Source organism: Ammospiza caudacuta, chromosome 28, assembly GCF_027887145.1.
Source record: "Ammospiza caudacuta isolate bAmmCau1 chromosome 28, bAmmCau1.pri, whole genome shotgun sequence".
NCBI lineage: Eukaryota > Metazoa > Chordata > Aves > Passeriformes > Passerellidae > Ammospiza > Ammospiza caudacuta.
Window position 1 is genome coordinate 4,501,413 of NC_080620.1, and position 16,067 is coordinate 4,517,479.

The window sequence follows — 16,067 nt, forward strand, 5'->3', positions numbered from 1 at the left end:
AAGTGTTGTTCTGGCAGTTGTGCAGCAGGAAGGGCTCTGGAGGTCATGGCACGGGTTTGGAAGGAGCTGGGCTTTGGCACAGAGCTTTTCCCTGCTCCTAATCCCCTTGCAGAATTTGGGATTGGGAGGGATCCACATCCCCCTGTGGGACAGCACCGACTGCTGCTTCTCTCTTGGGAGGGGAAAATGCCCTGCTGGGAAGGGGGAAACTGGGATTCACTGGGATTCACTGGGCAGCTGCAGCTGGGCTGTTTTGGAGCACCTCAGATGGGAACAGGGAAACTGGGATTCACTGGGATTCACTGGGCAGCTGCAGCTGGGCTGTTTTGGAGCACCTCAGATGGGAAGAGGGAAGCTGGGATTCACTGGGATTCACTGGGATTCACTGGGCAGCTGCAGCTGGGCTGTTTTGGAGCGCCTCAAAGCGGAGCAGCAGCTCCTTCCCCAGGGAACAGCCTCCTTCCTCCTCCCGTTTTCCACAGAACCGGACCTGATTTCACCCTGGCAGCTTCCCCGTGCTGGCCTGACTTAACTTCCAGGACGGGAGAGAGGCGGAGATTCCCAAACAGCGCCGATAATTCAGGGAATCCTCCCTCCCTCGGGGAGCCGGGAATGCGCGGCTGCACTTTCCTCCTTCCCTGCCCCATTCCCGAGTGCTGCTCAGGGATTGAGGAGCTGAGAGCGCTGCCAAGCAAAATAATCCCTGAGAGTGCCCTTGCGGTCTGGAATGAACTCCCCAAACGTCTAAACATAGGCGAGACAGCGAGGATTTGGGCTGGGCCGGGCGCTCCCACCCCCGGTCCCGCCGGGAACGCTCGGCTTTGAAGCTGCCAGGCCCGGGCAGAAGCTTGGAGGAGCCTCTAATTAAGGCATGGAAGGGCTGCAGTGGGCGGCTGGCGGGTTTGCTCTGGCTCCTTCCCCTCCTGGAATCGTGTCTGGCTCTGGTGGGAGGTGGGAGCTGCCCCCCGTGCCCTGGGGGCTGAGTCAGCGGCTGGGACACCTCCATGGGGGTGGCACAAAGGGGACAGGCCAAGGGTGGCGTCTGGGCAAGGGATTCGGTGTGGCTGGAGGTGCCCCTGGGACAGGGGGGATTGTTTGGGTGTCGTGGAAAAAAATCCATCAGTTCCTGCTGTGAAACCGAGAGGAAGGGGGTTCAGGGCCTGTCAGGGCATTGTGGGGGTGCAGGGACACGGCCCCGTGGGCAGGTGGGATGTAAATCCCATGGGCAGGTTGGACATAAATCCTGTAGGCAGGTGGGACACAAATCCTATGGTAAGGTTGGAATAAATCCCATAGGAAGGTTGGACATAAATCCCATGGGCAGGTGGGACACAAATCCTATGGAAAGGTTGGACACAAATCCTGTGGGAAGATTGGACATAAATTCTATGGGAAGGTTGGACATAAATCCCATAGGAAGGTTGGACATGAATCCTATGGGAAGGTTGGATACAAGTCCCATGGGAAGGTTGGACATGAATCCTGTGGGAAGGTGGGACACAAATCCCATGGGCAGGTTGGATATAAATCCCATGGGAAGATTGGACATGAATTCTATGGGAAATTTGGATATAAATCCCATGGGAAGGTTGGGCAGAAATCCCAATGGGGAGGTTGGACATAAATGCTGTGGGAAGATTGGATATAAATCCCATTGGAAGGTTAGATATAAATCCCATGGGAAGGTTGGACACAAATCCCATAGGAAGGTTGGACATGAATCCTATGGAAAGGTTGGACATAAATCCCATGGAAAAGTTGGACATAAATCCCATGGGAAATTCAGATGTGGTCCCATGGACACAGCCCCATGTGCAGGTTGGACATGACCCACATGCAGGTGTCACCTGCCCAGGGACCCCAAAGCCCCCAGGGCTGTTCCAGGAGCCCCCAGATGCCCCCTTGGTGCCCAGCCCAGGCTGTGCTGGGGCAGAGCTTCCCTCCCACAGAACCGGGCAGATTTTTCCATCTGCTTAGCAGAGCTTTCAACAGAACTCCCTGGAAAGGAGATCCTGAGGCTCCTTCACAGAAAGGGCAACTTGAAACAACCTCAGGAAGCATCAGTGGGGCCACCAAAGCTCTTTTTGGTGGCTGTGGGTGTGGGGGATGAATTTTAACCTCCCATCCCATCCATCCATGATCCTGGGATGGAGCACAAAGCCAGGGCAGCTCCAGCCCTGCTCCAGCCCCTCTGTGCCCGTGTTCCCTGCAGGATTCTGCTGTGCTGGGGCCTGGAGCCGATGGCAGAGAATGTCCACGACTAACAACATAGCTCAGGCCAGGAAGCTCGTGGAGCAGCTCCGCATCGAGGCCGGGATCGAGAGGATCAAGGTGAGGATGGGAGTGGGAGTGTGCTCTCTTTGTTATAGGAACTGTTATAGGATTGTGCTCTTTGTTATAGGAATGTGCTCTTTGTTATAGGAACTGTTATAGGATTGTGCTTTTTGTTATAGGAATGTGCTCTTTGTTATAGGAACCTGCTCTTTGTTATTGGATTGTGCTCTTTGTTATAGGAACTGTTATAAGATTGTGCTCTTTGTTATAGGATTGTGCTCTTTGTTATAGGAACTGTTATAAGATTGTGCTCTTTGTTATAGGATTGTGCTCTTTGTTATAGGAATGTGCTCTTTGTTATAGGATTGTGCTCTTTGTTATAGGAATGTGCTCTTTGTTATTGGAATGTGCTCTTTGTTGACAGAGTGACAAAACTCTCCTTTGTCCCCTTGAAAAGGAAATAAGCTAAAAGTTTCTCTCCTTAATGAGGTGAAAAGGCATCTCATAGGACTTGGGAGACTTCACTTCATTAAGGATAGCTAATTGGACAGGAGTTAAAAAGTCTGGCTTGGACAATTTACTAGAAAAAAGAAGAGAACAAAAAAATCTAATGGCTTTTGTGAGGTGTTTTACTAGGGGACAAGAGATGCACTTAGATTAGTTTTTCTCTATAAAAAAAATTTGTTATTTTGAGTTTTATTAAAACCTTTTTGTTTCCAACACTGCCACAAAAGCCATCTCACTCATTTTATGCCTTCTGAAGTAGCTGAGCTATCTTAGGTGTAAAATCTCCAAGAGTTTATGAGACCTGGCTCCAAAAGACTCCTAATTCAGGTGGGAGTGGGAAGAGATCCTGGGTTTCCCCCCAGCATTCCAGGATTCCCTCCAAGGAAGCCAGAGAGGGTCTCTCCATCAGGATTTGGTGACAAGGACAAATGGGTTTGGATGGAAAGAGGGGAATTTTAGGGTTGGTGGACAGCAGGAATTCTCTCCATGGCACAGAACAACTCTGGCTGCCCCTGGAAGTGCCCAAGGCCAGACTGGATGAGCTTGGAGGGAAAGAGGAACCTCCAGATGTGGCTCCATCTCTGCCCTGTGTCATTAAGGAAATTGAAATTAATAAAAACAAGATCAGGAAATCTCCCTGGAGCCTCCTCTGATCCCTCCAAGCTCTCCCTTCCCAAAAAAAACCAGCTTGGAACTAAACCAAGCACTGCCTTAAACAATGGATCCTAAGGTTTTCCAAACCTTAACAAGAGGCTGCACTCAGGGAATCTTTTCCTTCACTTTTTCATCCCAAATCCATGAAAAACACAGCTACAATAATATCCCTTTGAAATCCTATAGAGAAAAACTGGATGTAAATCCCCAAAAATCCTGGGAATATTCCCATAAATTCCTGATTTTTTTCCTCCAATAATCCAGGTCTTTAAAGCTCATCCCAAATCCCTGAATAACACAGCTACAATAATAATACTTTTAAATCCTATAGGGAAAGGCTGGATGTAAATCTCCAAAAATCCTGCAAGCTCTGGTGACTCTGAGCTGGGAATATTCCCATAAATTCTTGATTTTTCCTCCAATATCCAGGTCTTTAAAGCTCATCCCAAATCCCTGAATAACACAGATACAATATTCCTTTTAAATCTCCTTGCTGGGGCATTTCCCCACACTCCTCACTGTAAACTCTGATTTTCCACCTCCAAAATTCCCATTTTTCTCCTCATCTCCCCAGAATTTCTATTGGGAAAAGCTGAATGTCAAACCCCAAAAATCCTGGAAGTGCTGCTGACTTTGAGATGGGATTATCCCCCAAATTCCTGTGATTATCCCTCAAATTCCTGCTTTTTTTTATCCCCAAAAATCCAGGTCTCCAAAGCATCCTCGGAGCTGATGAATTACTGTGAGCAGCATGCTCGGAATGATCCTCTCCTGGTGGGAGTTCCTGCTTCTGAGAATCCCTTTAAGGACAAAAAGCCCTGTATCATCCTATAGCTGTGGATCCTTCTGGAAGGAAATCCCCATCCAGCCTCTGGATCCAGGCTCCTCCACAGCTCCACCTGCACCCAGGGGTAAAAACTCAACGCTGGCTTCACACAGAACTTAAAAATTTCCTGAGAAAAACAAAAACAAAAAAAAAATTCCAAGAAAAAAAAAAAAAAAAAAACAGAGAAAAACAAAACAAAAAAAAAAAAAAACCCAAAAAAGTAAATTTGGAAGTGGGGGTTTTTAGGGAAAGGATGGCTGCTTCCTGGGGAGGAAAGTGGAATTAAGAATTGGAATCAGGATTTTAAAATTTACCCAGGGTTGGGGGAGGAAAGGAAGGTGGGGAGGGGATTTTTGAATTGGGATATTTGGATTTGGGAAAGGGGTGGTTGTGGGGTCATTCCCAGTGGGATGTGAGAGCTGGACCTGGATCCAATCAGAGCCAAATCAGCAGGAATTTCCTCTGGAGAAGGGGTGAGGTGGGAACCATTTTGTAAAAAATCAGTACAAAAAGAAAAAAAAAAAAAAACCAAAAAATCCCAAATCCAGCTGGAAAAATCCCAGTTGGGAATGGCCAAAAGGAGGCTGGGGAGGCTTTTCCCTGCATCCCACAGCTCTGCTGGGATCCAGGGATGGCCCTGCAGGGCAATTCCCAGCTGGGAGAGACCCCAGGAGGAATTTTAGGGATCCCCAGGGATGGGGGAAGGTCGGGATCTTTGGGGGTCTCTGTGCTGTCCCCAAATTCAGGGAGGGAGGGAAGGAGCTTCCTGGTGCATCCAGAATCTTGGAAAAATCAAATTTTGGGGGAGTTTCAACCCCAATCAGCAAATTCCCAGCGTTTCCCATCTCCCTTTTCCAACACTGGAATTCTTCCCACTAAATCCAGGGCCTGGGAATTGTCCAGGGAGGTTTAGGGCAGGTGGGGAAGGGGAATGGAAGGATCAGTTCTGTTCCCATCCCTTGGGAATCTGGGACTGGGATTGAACTGGGAGCGCTTGGATCTCATGGGGATGAGCTGGCGTGGAGGGGAGAGCAGGAAAAAGGGGAGCAGGGAAAAGGGAACAGGAAAAGGGAACAGGAAAAAGGGAACAGGAAAAGGGGAGCAGGAAAAGGGGAACAGGAAAAGGGAACAGGAAAAGGGAACAGGAAAAGGGGAGCAGGGAAAAGGGAGCAGGGAAAGGGGAACAGGAAAAGGGAACAGGAAAAGGGGAGCAGGAAAAGGGAGCAGGGAAAAGGGAGCAGGAAAAGGGGAGCAGGAAAAGGGGAGCAGGGAAAGGGGAACAGGAAAAAGGAGCAGGGAAAAGGGAGCAGGGAAAGGGGAACAGGAAAAAGGAGCAGGGAAAAGGGAGCAGGAAAAGGGGAGCAGGAAAAGGGAACAGGAAAAGGGGAGGAGGAAAAGGGAGCAGGAAAAGGGAGCAGGAAAAGGGAGCAGGGAAAAGGGAACAGGAAAAGGGGAGCAGGAAAAGGGGAGCGGGAAAAGGGAACAGGAAAAGGGGAGCAGGAAAAGGGGGAGATAGAAAAAGGGGAGCAGGGAAAAGGGATCTGGAAAAGGGGAACAGGAAAAGGGGGAGCAGGAGAAGCTTCCATGGAGCCCTTGGGTGGATGCTTGGGAGAGCTCCAGGAATTCCACAAAGTGGGGAAAGGACAAATCCCAGGATTTGGGTGCAGTGTCCAATCCCTGTCCCAGGGCCCATCGTGGGGCTCAGCAGCTCCTGGGAGACATTCCCAGAATCCCAGAATCCCAGAATCCATGAGGCTGGAAAAGATTTCCCAAAACCACCGTAGGCAGAGGCCATTCCTGGTTATCCTGAGCACAGGATTTTTGGGGAGAGAAGGGATAAAAACAACCCAGCCAGAGCTGATGCGAAATCCTGGGAGTTTCCCCATTCCCCACAAAGCTTTGGATCGGATTGGGAATGCCAGGGATGGGGTTGGGAATGCCAGGGATGGAATGCCAGGGTTAGGAATGCCAGGGATGGGGTTGGGAATGCCAGGGATGGGGTTAAGGATGCCAGGGTTAGGAATGCCAGGGATGGGGTTGGGAATGCCAGGATGGGGTTAGGGATGCCAGGGTTAGCAATGCCAGGGATGGGGTTAGGAATGCCAGGGTTAGGAATGCCAGGAATTGGGGTTAGGAATGCCAGGGATTGGGGTTAGGAATTCCAGGGATGGGGTTAGCAATGCCAGGGTTAGCAATGCCAGGGATTGGGGTTAGGAATGCCAGGGATGGGGTTGGGAATGCCAGGATGGGGTTAGGAATGCCAGGGTTAGCAATGCCAGGGATTGGGGTTAGGAGTTCCAGGGATGGGGTTAGCAATGCCAGGGTTAGCAATGCCAGGGATGGGGTTAGGAATGCCAGGGATTGGGGTTAGCAATGCCAGGGTTAGCAATGCCAGGGATGGGGTTGGGAATGCCAGGGTTAGGAATGCCAGGGATTGGGGTTAGGAATGCCAGGGATGGGGTTGGGAGTGCCAGGGATTGGGGTTGGGAATGCCAGGGTTAGCAATGCCAGGGATGGGGTTAGGAATTCCAGGGATGGGGTTAGCAATGCCAGGGTTAGCAATGCCAGGGATTGGGGTTAGGAATTCCAGGGATGGGGTTGGCAATGCCAGGGAGCAATTCCCATGGGAGAGGAATTTGCAATTCCCTGGATTCCCGCTGAAGCCCCGCGGCCCAAACTGGTGCTGCTGGGAGGGGTCACTGGTGCTGGAGCTGCTCCAGCCCTTTTCCAGAGGCTGATGGAATTCCCAGGGGGCTCCTGTCCCCTCCCCGGCTGCAGGAATGTCGCTGTTCCTTGTTTTCTGTCATTTGCCTTTGCCACAAAGCCGGGGAAATGCCACGTTTAACCCTAAAGCTGTGCGGCTTTTCCTGGGAATGCTCCCCGAATTCCAGAGCTCGGGAATGTCCCCCCATCCATTGGGGGGGAGCAGAGCAGGGAAAACGGGATATTTTCCCAGTAATTTCCCTCCCTGTCCCTCAGCCCCAGCAAAGCCTTTATTGGAGGGTTTGATCCCGAATCCCAAATCCCAAATCCCGAATCCCAAACCCCGCTCCAAGCTCCGCCCGCCAGGATTCACGCGGCCACTCCCGAGCCCAGCCCGGGATTCCTCCTCCAGGAGGGAATTCCCTCTTGTCCTTAATCTCTCGGACAGTTCCAGCCTTATTTTTCTACTCCAGATCTGATTCTTCCTCTGTGTTCGAGACCAGAGCTTGGTGCTATCCTTGGAGCCGGGGCTGGAGCCGGGAATTCTTCCTCCTCCTCCTCCTCCTCCTCCTCCTCCTCCTCCTCCTTCTCTTCCTTCTCCTCCTCCTCAGGGGCTCCAACCCCTCCATCCTGGGAGGATCCCGAGGGATGGGAATCCCAAGGGATGCTGGGTCAGATATTTTGGGGTCTGGGTGCTTTGGGGGTCGCTCTGCCTCCCCCATGCTGGGGTCCTGCCCGAGCCAAAGCCACGCTGGAGCCGGGAAATGGGAAAAGGGAAAAGGGAAAAGGGAAAAGGGAAATGGGAAATGGGAAATGGGAAAAGGGAAAAGGGACATGGGAAAAGGGAAAAGGGAAATGGGAAAAGGGAAATGGGAAATGGGAAAAGGGAAAAGGGAAAAGGGAAAAGGAGCCAGGAAAAGGGGCAAGGAGCAGGGAAAAGAGGAGAAGGGAAAAAGGATGGGAGAAGGAAAAGGGGTGGGAGAAGAGGTTTGGAAAAGGGAAAAAGGGGTTGGGAGAAAGGAAAATAGATTGGGAGAAGGGAAATGGGAGATGGGAAAAGGAGCCAGGAAAAGGGACCAGGAGCTGGGGGAAATAGGGACAAGGAGCAGGGAAAAGGGGTTGGGGAAAGGGAAAAGAGGTTGGGAGAAGGGAAATGGGGTTGGGAGATGGGAAAAGGGATGAGAGAAGAGGTTTGGAAATGGGAAAAAGGGGTTGGGAGAAGGGAAAAGGGAAATGGGAGAAGGGAAAAGGGGCCAGGAAAAAGGGGTTGGAAAAAGGGAAAAGAAGTTGGGAGAAGGGAGGAGGGGTTGGGAGATGGGAAAAGGGATGGGAGAAGTTTGGAAAAGGGGAAAAGCGGTTGGGAGAAGGTAAAGGAAGCCAGGAAAAGGAGCAAGGAGCTGGGGGAAAAAGGAACAAGGAGCAGGAAAAAGGGGTTGGGGAAAGGGATAGGAGAAGGGAAAAGGGGTGGGAAAAGGGAAAAGGAGCCAGGAAAAGGGGTTTGGAAAAGGGAAAAAGGGGTTGGGAGAAGGGAAAAAGGTTTGGGAGAAGGGGTCAGGAGAAGGGAAAATAACTGGGAAAAGTGAAAAGAAACCAGGAGAAGGAACATGGGCAGGGAGAGGGGAAAAGGGGTTGGAAAAAGGGAAAAGGAGCCAGGAAAAGGGGCAGGGAGCCAGGAGAAAGGCCATGGAGCATCTCCCATGGGATCCCTGAATGCCAAGGGTCCCACCAGGAGCTGGGGGTGGGAGCTGCTGGCAGGTGCTGGTGTCTCCATGGATGACTCATTTCTGTTGGGAAAAAAAATCCTTAAGTTTTATTTTCTTTTTTTTTTTCTTTTTTTCCCCCACCTTTTTTTTCCCTTTTTTTTTTTTTTCCAGAATTTTCTCCTTGTCCGAGTAAATCCGTGCTCATGCCGTGGGTGTTTTTGTATGGCAGAAATAGAAGTGCAGATTCCCAGTAGTTGCTTGTACTTTGTTCAGTGCATTTGCCAAATCAATTTATTAAAAAAAAAAAAAATTTAAAAGAAAAAAAGAAAAAAAAAAAAAAGGAAAAAGGAGGAAAAAAAACACAAAAAAAAAAAAAAAGAGGGGGAAAAAACACACACAAAAAAAGACTTTTCAGAACTTTTTAAGTGCTGGAAGGGGGAGCAGGAGGAGCTGGAGCCCAGCTCCACAAAAGCCTTTTTTTTTGGGATTTAACCACATGCCCAGATCTGCCCGGCCTTTCTTTATGGGATGTGGTGAAGCCAGTGCCAAAAATAGAAATCTGGGAATAAAAGGGCCAGGGAAACCAAACATTGCTCCTATTCCAGTTTTCCTCCCCTCCCTGTCTCGGGGGATGGAGCCGGGACACCCCGGAGCCTCTGCATCTCCCAAATGCCCCTTTTTATTTCCCCCCTGAAACTCCTTAAAAAATCCACCTTTATTTAACAAAATCCCAATAATTCCTTTACTCTGAACCCACGTGGGATCCTTGGCTCTCCTCGTTTTCTCCTCTCTGGTCTATCGTTCAAATAATCATTTATTATTATTATTATTATTTGCCAAACTCTGATCTCGTTGCCAAACACCAGTCCAGGTTTTTTTCCTGACTGTCCTTAGGAAGTGGTCGGTGTCTGTGCCGTAGGCTCCTCATCTGTCTGCAATTCCTGATTTTTTTGGGGGTTGTTTTGTTGATTTTGCCCTTTCTTGTGTGCCATAGCCCCAAAACCCCTCCTTGCACCGTGTTTAATATTTTGTGGAATCGTTGTTCCCAAGTGAATGGATAACACAATAAAAAAGGCTCACTTTGCATTTTGCCAATTTGCTCTGCCTGCCTGTGCTGAGAATTCCGTGTGGGAATTCCGGATCCTCCCTCGGGATTTCCCTGTCCCCTTTTCCACCCTTGGGATTCCCCTTTCCCACCCCTTGGAGCTCCCATTGGGATTGGGAATGCCCATTCCCAGGAACTGCAGCCCCTCAAGGATCTCAGCTCCTCAAAAATCCACTCTTGGGAATCCCCAGCTCTCAGGGATTCACCTTTCTCACCCCTGGATGCTCAGGTGGGATCAGGAATGCCAATTCCCAGGGATTGCAGCCCCTCAAGGGTCTCAGCTCCTCAAAAATCCACTCTTGGGAATCCCCAACTCTCAGGGATTCACCTTTCTCACCCCCTGGATGCTCAAATGGGATTAGGAATGCCAGTTCCCAGGAATTGCAACTTCTCAAGGGTCTCAGCTCAGAAATCCACATTGGGAATCCCTCCTCTCCCCTGGATTCCCCTTTCCCATTCCCTGCAGCTCCCATCGGGATTAGGAATTCCGATTCCCAGGAATGGAAGCCCTTCAAGGATCTCAGCTCCTCAGAAATCCCAAATCCTTGGGAATCCTCCAACTCTCAGGGATTCCCTTTTCTCATCTTGTCCTGGATGCTCAGGTGGGATTGGGAATGCCAATTCCCAGGAATTGCAGCTCCTGGAGGATTTTAGCTCCTCAGAAATCCCAAATCCTTGGGAATCCTCCAACTCTCAGGGATTCCCTTTTCTCATCTTGTCCTGGATGCTCAGGTGGGATTGGGAATGCCAATTCCCAGGAATTGCAGCTCCTGGAGGATTTTAGCTCCTCAGAAATCCCAAATCCATGGGAATCTTGCAGCTCTCAGGGATTCTCTTTTCCCACCTCCTGGATGCTCAGGTGGGATCAGGAACATCGATTCCCACGAATGGCAGCCCCTCGAGGATCTCAGCTCCTCCAAAATCCCCCCTTGGGAATCCCCAACTCTCAGGGATTCCCCTTTCTCACCCCCTGGATGCTCAGGTGGGATCAGGAATGCCAATTCCCAGGGATTGCAGCCCCTCAAGGGTCTCAGCTCCTCAAAAATTGGGAATCCCTCCACTCTCAGGGATTCCCCTTTCCCACCCCCTGGATGCTCAAGTGGGATTGGGAATGATGATTCCCAGGAATTGCAGCTCCTCGAGGATCTCAACTCCTTGGAAATCCACGTTGGGAATCCTCCAGCTCTCAGGGATTCCCTTTTCTCATCCCCTTGGATGCTCAGGTGGGATTGGGAATGATGATTCCCGGGAATCGCAGCCCTTCAATGATCTCAGCTCAGAAATCCCAAATCCTTGGGAATCCCTCCACTTTTCGGGATTCCCCTTTCCCACCCCCTGGATGCTCAAACGGGATTAGGAATGCCAATTCCCAGGAATTGCAACTCCTCGAGGATTTCAGCTCCTAAAAAATCCACCTTGGGAATCCCCCAATTCTCAGGGATTCCCTTTTCCCACCCCTGTTCTCCCCATCCCTGGTGGCTCCTCCTGGGACCTTTTGGGAATCTCCTTTTCCCTGGAATCTCCTGAGCCATCCCACGGGGAAATCCAAACCCAGCCCTGCATTCCTTCCCTTTTATTTCCCGTTAAAAGCGATCCCGGCCCGGCTGGAAACGCAGCGGGATCCAAGGCCGGGAGCGAGTCCTTGGAATGCGCCGCTCCCGCTGCAGCCGCGGGCCGGGAATTGTTGGGATTTTTCAGCGTCTGCTCCCAAAAACGCCGCTGAGAAGGGCGGGATGGACAGGGGGACAAACAGCAGGTCCTGTGTCATTGTCCCCAAGCCAGAATCCCAAATCCCCCCCCAGTTCAGTTCTATACCCGGAGGTGGCAGCGGGTGGCGGTGCCAAAGCGACACCGGCCGGGTGGCACCGGGCTGGGAGCGGCTAAAAATAACCCTCCCTCCTCCGCCGGGCTATTTTTAGCCTGGCTGCCGCTCTAATTAACTCCCGGCCGCCCTAATTAACTCCTTACCCCCGGAGCCGCGGCCACCGGGACAGCGCGGGCGGCGCAGGGACAACCGCGGGTCCCCCCGGTGCCACCGGAGCGGCGACAGCGCCGAGGTCACCCCCCGGCCGTGGAGGATCCCCCCGTGTCCCCACGCGGGTGGCACGGGGACACCCGTGACGCAATGGTGCCACCACGGTGACATCACGGGCGGACTTCCCGCTCCGGGCGTCACCGGCGGGGGAGGGGAGGCGGCTCCGTGCCTCAGTTTCCCCCGGGTTGCAGCGGGTTTGGGCTATCGGGGTGGGCTGAGCTGCCCCCCGGGGGGGGTTTGGGGCGGGCGGTGCCCCCCTGGTTTCGTGTCCCCGATGTCGCTGCCAGGGTGGAGCCGGAGCCGCCGGAGCCGCCCAGGCCAGACTCATAAATCAGCGGCTCCGGCGCGGCTCCGGCCCTGCCCTGTCTGGCTGCGGCCGCCCCAGAGCCAGGAAGGGGCTCGGTGTCCCCACCCGAACCGAACCCCCCCCGTGCCACCCCCCGTGTCACCCCCCCGCCCCCCTGGCGTCACACTCTGAGCGACATCTGCGCCCCCCGTGTCACCGCCATCTCCCAAAAACCAAAAAAAAACCGTGATACCTTTTAGGGGGGTGCCCACCACCCACCCTGCACCCCCAGGGCTGGCTGCGACCTCCTAATTAATTATTAATCAGCTAATTATCGCTCAGGGTTTAATTACCGCGCGTATCGATGCGGGTGGTCCCGGTGGCTGGGTGGGCTCCGGGGGGGTCCTGAGGATTTTGAGGGCTCTGGGGGGGGGTCTCACCCTTCCCAGCCCCGTGACACGGTCCCGGCCTGACACAGCGGTCACACGAGTGGCACGGCCGCGGTGACAGCGGCGACAGGAATGGCCGCGTGACCCCGCTGCTGCCTCATCAGTGAAACGAGTTTGGGCGGCCCCAGCCGCCCTCGGGCCCTTTCCCTTTGGGATTTCCCCAGGAACAGCGCGACCCCACCCCGAGCTGAGACCCCCGCAGCTGGGGGACCTGGGGGGGTCGCAGTTTGGGGTGTTGTCACCGCTTTGTCCCCGCCAGGACACGGCGGAGTGGCTGTCATACCGTGCCTCAGTTTCCCCGCAATCAACCCCCAAAGGAGGGCACAGGGCACGGTCCCCAAGGCACGCGACACTCCGGGACGGCCACCGTGTCCCCAGCCGGGGCTGGCCGGTCGCTGTGTCCCTGCCCTGGCGGACGCCGTGTCCCGGGCTCAGGATCCGCCTGGCTCCGGGCCGGGGCTGGCGCCGCTCCCGGGGCTGTCACCGGGGCCACCGCGGGTGACACCGCGCGCGTGACGGGGACAGCGCGAGCTCAGGTGAGCCCCGCATGCACCGGGGCGGGGTCCGGGGAGCCCCCATTGCCCACAAAGGGGGGACCCCACCCCTGAGCCCACCACCCTCACTTTTCCTCAGCCCTCGGGGTTCTCCTTGTCCCCACCCCCGGAGGACAGAGGGAATTCCCCACCCGGGATGGGGGCGTGGGGGCTCCCCCCACCCCCGCTGCAGCCCCCGGCCCGGTTCCCACGGCGGCCGCGGTTTCTGCGCGGGTGGGGGAAGCTCCAGCCCCGAGCCTGGGGGGGGGTGGGGGGGGGTGGGGGCAGTGCCTCAGTTTCCCACAGAGCCCGTGGGTGTTTTTCTTGGAAAAACCCTTATTCAGAGAAGGGTGGGGTGGGAATTTCTCCTCCAGCAGCAGCAGCGAGGCCACACACGGGTGGGAACCCCCCGGCCCTATAAAAGGTGGAGCCCACCCCAGAGCCCACCCCAAAACCCACCCAGGAAGCGCCGATCCCGCTCCCTTGGGAACGGCTCCAGCAGAGCACACAGGGAAGAGCAAACACCACTAACGTCAGACATTTTATTGCAAATAGATTTAGTTCCTCGCTCGGTAGAAGAATAAACTCTGGAAACGATTCAGCTCAGGGTGTCCAAGTGCAAAAGCAGCACCCGGAGGGTGCAAGTCCATCCGTGCAGATGTCCGTAATTCCTTGGAAAAAGCAGTTTGTGCACCAAAAAAAAAAAAAAAAAAATTAAAACTCCAGCTCTCTCTGCAGTCCTCGCCTCCATCGGGTCCCAAAATCGCGACAGTTTCCAGCTCGGGGGTCACCCCCGCGCTCCGCAGCGCCCGCCCGGGGCTCCCCAGCTCCTGCACGACTCCTCGGCCGGCGGCTCCGGCCACTGTCCACCGGGCTCCGGCCACTGACCACCGGGCTCCGGGCTCCGGCCAGCGTCCCCCGCCGGGCTCGGCCCGGCTCCCTCCATTCCCACCGCAGCCGCCGCGCTCCCGCTTCCTCCTCTCCGGTTCAAAAGAAAAATAAAATCGGTGGGTTTTGTGGGGCGTTGTGGGTTGGAACTGGCTGTTTCTCCCTTCTTTTTTTGGTTTTTTTTTTTTCCTGCTGTGTAGGTTGTTTTTTTTTTTTTTAAAGGGTTTTAATCCTTTCAAGTCCAGGCCGGGAAGGGCTCAGCGCTCCTGCAGACACACGAACGGCACCCACTGGTTCCTGTCGCGACTCTCGGCGCAGTAATTCGCCACCTCCGCCAAGCCCTGGCCCTTCCAGGCGTCCGTGTGCGGGTTCTGAGGGATCAGGAGGACGAGATTAATGCCACCAGCGCCCCGACACGTGTCCCCGAGCCGCCCCGTCACCCTCCCCGGCCGTGTCACGGGGCCAGCAGCGCGTCACCCCCGTGCTCACCGTGACAAGCAGGCAGTGCAGGTCGCGGGGCTCGGAGTCCGCCTGCGGCTCGCCCAGGATGGCGGCCAGGCGCTGCATGCCCGACACGCGCAGGATGTGGATGTCGTTGTCGCAGCAGAACGCCTGGATGAGCGTGAAGTGGATCTGCAGGGCGATGTCACCCTCGTCCTCCTCGTCCGTGGCCAGCACGCACAGCACCACGCTGTCCGGGTCCCTGCGGGGGCCAGGCGGGTTAGGGGCGACCGGGACAGCTCGGGATAATGGAACCCCTTCCCGCGGACCTGTCACTCCTCTGTGTCACCCCCCTGTCGCGACAGACACCCCAAATTCTGTCTGGTCACCATCACCCCGTAAAACGCTCCAGCCCAGCGCTAAGCGGGTCGGGATGAACCCCGCCACACGAGCCAGACCCCCCCCCGACAAACCCCCCGACAGAGCCGTGTCGCGATACTCACACATTCATCAGCTTGGCCGACTCGTAGACCCCCACGGTGAGGCGGTCCTGCCGCTGCGCCGCCACCAGCACCCGCTCCACCGCCTCGCTCACCGCCTGCATCCTGTCGGGAGGAACGGCACAGCCGGTGAGCGGCGACGGCGACAAACACAGATCCCCTCCCGCCGAGCGCCCCGAGCCGCCCGCCACTTACTTGCTGCTATCGCAAGGCACCAGCTCCTCCAGGGTCATGGTGCAATTGTAATCCGCAGGAGAAGAAGGCAAATTCCAAGAGTAATAATCCCGAGCGCGGCTACGACGGGGATATCGCGGCGCTATCGCGATCCCCGGTCCCGCTCCGCTCCCGCCGCCGCTCCAGCGCGATCGCTCTGAGCCCCAAGCGCGGCCGGCGCCTCATTTTATATCCTTCCTCGAGGGGCGTGGCCTCGCGCGGCGCCCCCGCCTCGCCCATTGGCTGGCGCCGCGCGGAACCGCCCACGGGCGCGGCGCTGATTGGGCGCCGCCGGCGGGACCCACGTGGGGGTGAAACGCGGGGGGGGGAAGCGCGGGGGAAACCCCCGCCCTGAAACTGCGCCCCCCCCGCGGGCACGGGCGTGGGACCGGCGGGACCGGGGGGAAACCGGGGGGGGAAACCGGGCTGGGGTCGGTCCGGGGGACCGGGACCCGCTCCCGGGGTCGCTCCGTGCACCGGGGACTGATCTGTGGGACCGGGGGCTGCACCGGGGGTCGCTCCCTGCACCGAGGGTTGCACCGGGGGTCGCTCCGGGTTTCGCTCGGTGCACCGGGGCTTAATCTGTGGGACCGGAGGCTGCACAGGGGGGTGGTTTCTTGCACCGGGACCCGCTCCGGGGGTCGCTCCATGCACCGGGGGTCGCTCCGAGGGTCAGCCGGTGCACCGGGAGTGGGTCAGTGGGACAGGGGGCTGCACAGCGGGGTCGCCCCGTGCACCGGGGGTCGCTTCAGGGGTCGTTTCTTTCACCGGGAGTTGCACCGGGGGTCGGTCAGTGCGCCGGAGGGTGATCTGTGGGACCGGGGGTGCACCGGGGGTCGCTCCGTGCACCGGGGATCGGTCGGTGGGACAGGGGGCTGCACAGCGGGGTCGCCCCGTGCACCGGGGGTCGCTTCAGGGGTCGTTTCTTTCACCGGGAGTTGCACCGGGGG

General features: G+C 55.5%; 2 protein-coding genes across 4 annotated transcripts in view; one reads left to right on the forward strand and one right to left on the reverse strand.

Annotated features, from left to right (window-relative positions):
* Nucleotides 1-8,943, forward strand: part of GNG7 (G protein subunit gamma 7) — a 53,037-nt gene extending 44,094 nt beyond the window's left edge. For 2 of the 3 annotated variants that reach the window (XM_058820898.1, XM_058820899.1), the window contains exons 4-5: nt 2,213-2,331; nt 4,144-4,434. In XM_058820898.1, coding sequence (XP_058676881.1) covers nt 2,251-2,331; nt 4,144-4,269 — 207 coding nt within the window. In that variant the 5' untranslated portion in view covers nt 2,213-2,250 and the 3' untranslated portion in view covers nt 4,270-4,434. Of the gene's footprint in view, nt 1-2,212; nt 2,332-4,143; nt 4,435-8,838 lie in introns of those variants that run through there. The other variant, XR_009275747.1, reaches the window with a different exon arrangement.
* A 5,184-nt stretch (nt 8,944-14,127) lies between these two features.
* Nucleotides 14,128-15,259, reverse strand: GADD45B (growth arrest and DNA damage inducible beta). Its single transcript, XM_058821068.1, has 4 exons — nt 15,100-15,259; nt 14,908-15,009; nt 14,453-14,666; nt 14,128-14,334 (listed from the first exon to the last, which is right to left on the reverse strand). Exons 1-4 carry the CDS (start codon nt 15,135-15,137, stop codon nt 14,221-14,223), a joined length of 468 nt encoding a protein of 155 aa, XP_058677051.1. The 5' UTR covers nt 15,138-15,259; the 3' UTR covers nt 14,128-14,220.
* Nucleotides 15,260-16,067: the final 808 nt, after the last annotated feature.

Bases quoted from the DNA above. Each gene is read 5' to 3' on its own strand.
- GADD45B (XM_058821068.1), bottom strand. From the start codon at position 15,137: ATGACCCTGGAGGAGCTGGTGCCTTGCGATAGCAGCAA. The intron at 15,010-15,099 runs GTAAGTGGCGGG...TCCTCCCGACAG, and splicing joins GTGCCTTGCGATAGCAGCAA to GATGCAGGCGGTGAGCGAGG. The intron at 14,667-14,907 runs GTGAGTATCGCG...TGGCCCCCGCAG, and splicing joins TCGGCCAAGCTGATGAATGT to GGACCCGGACAGCGTGGTGC.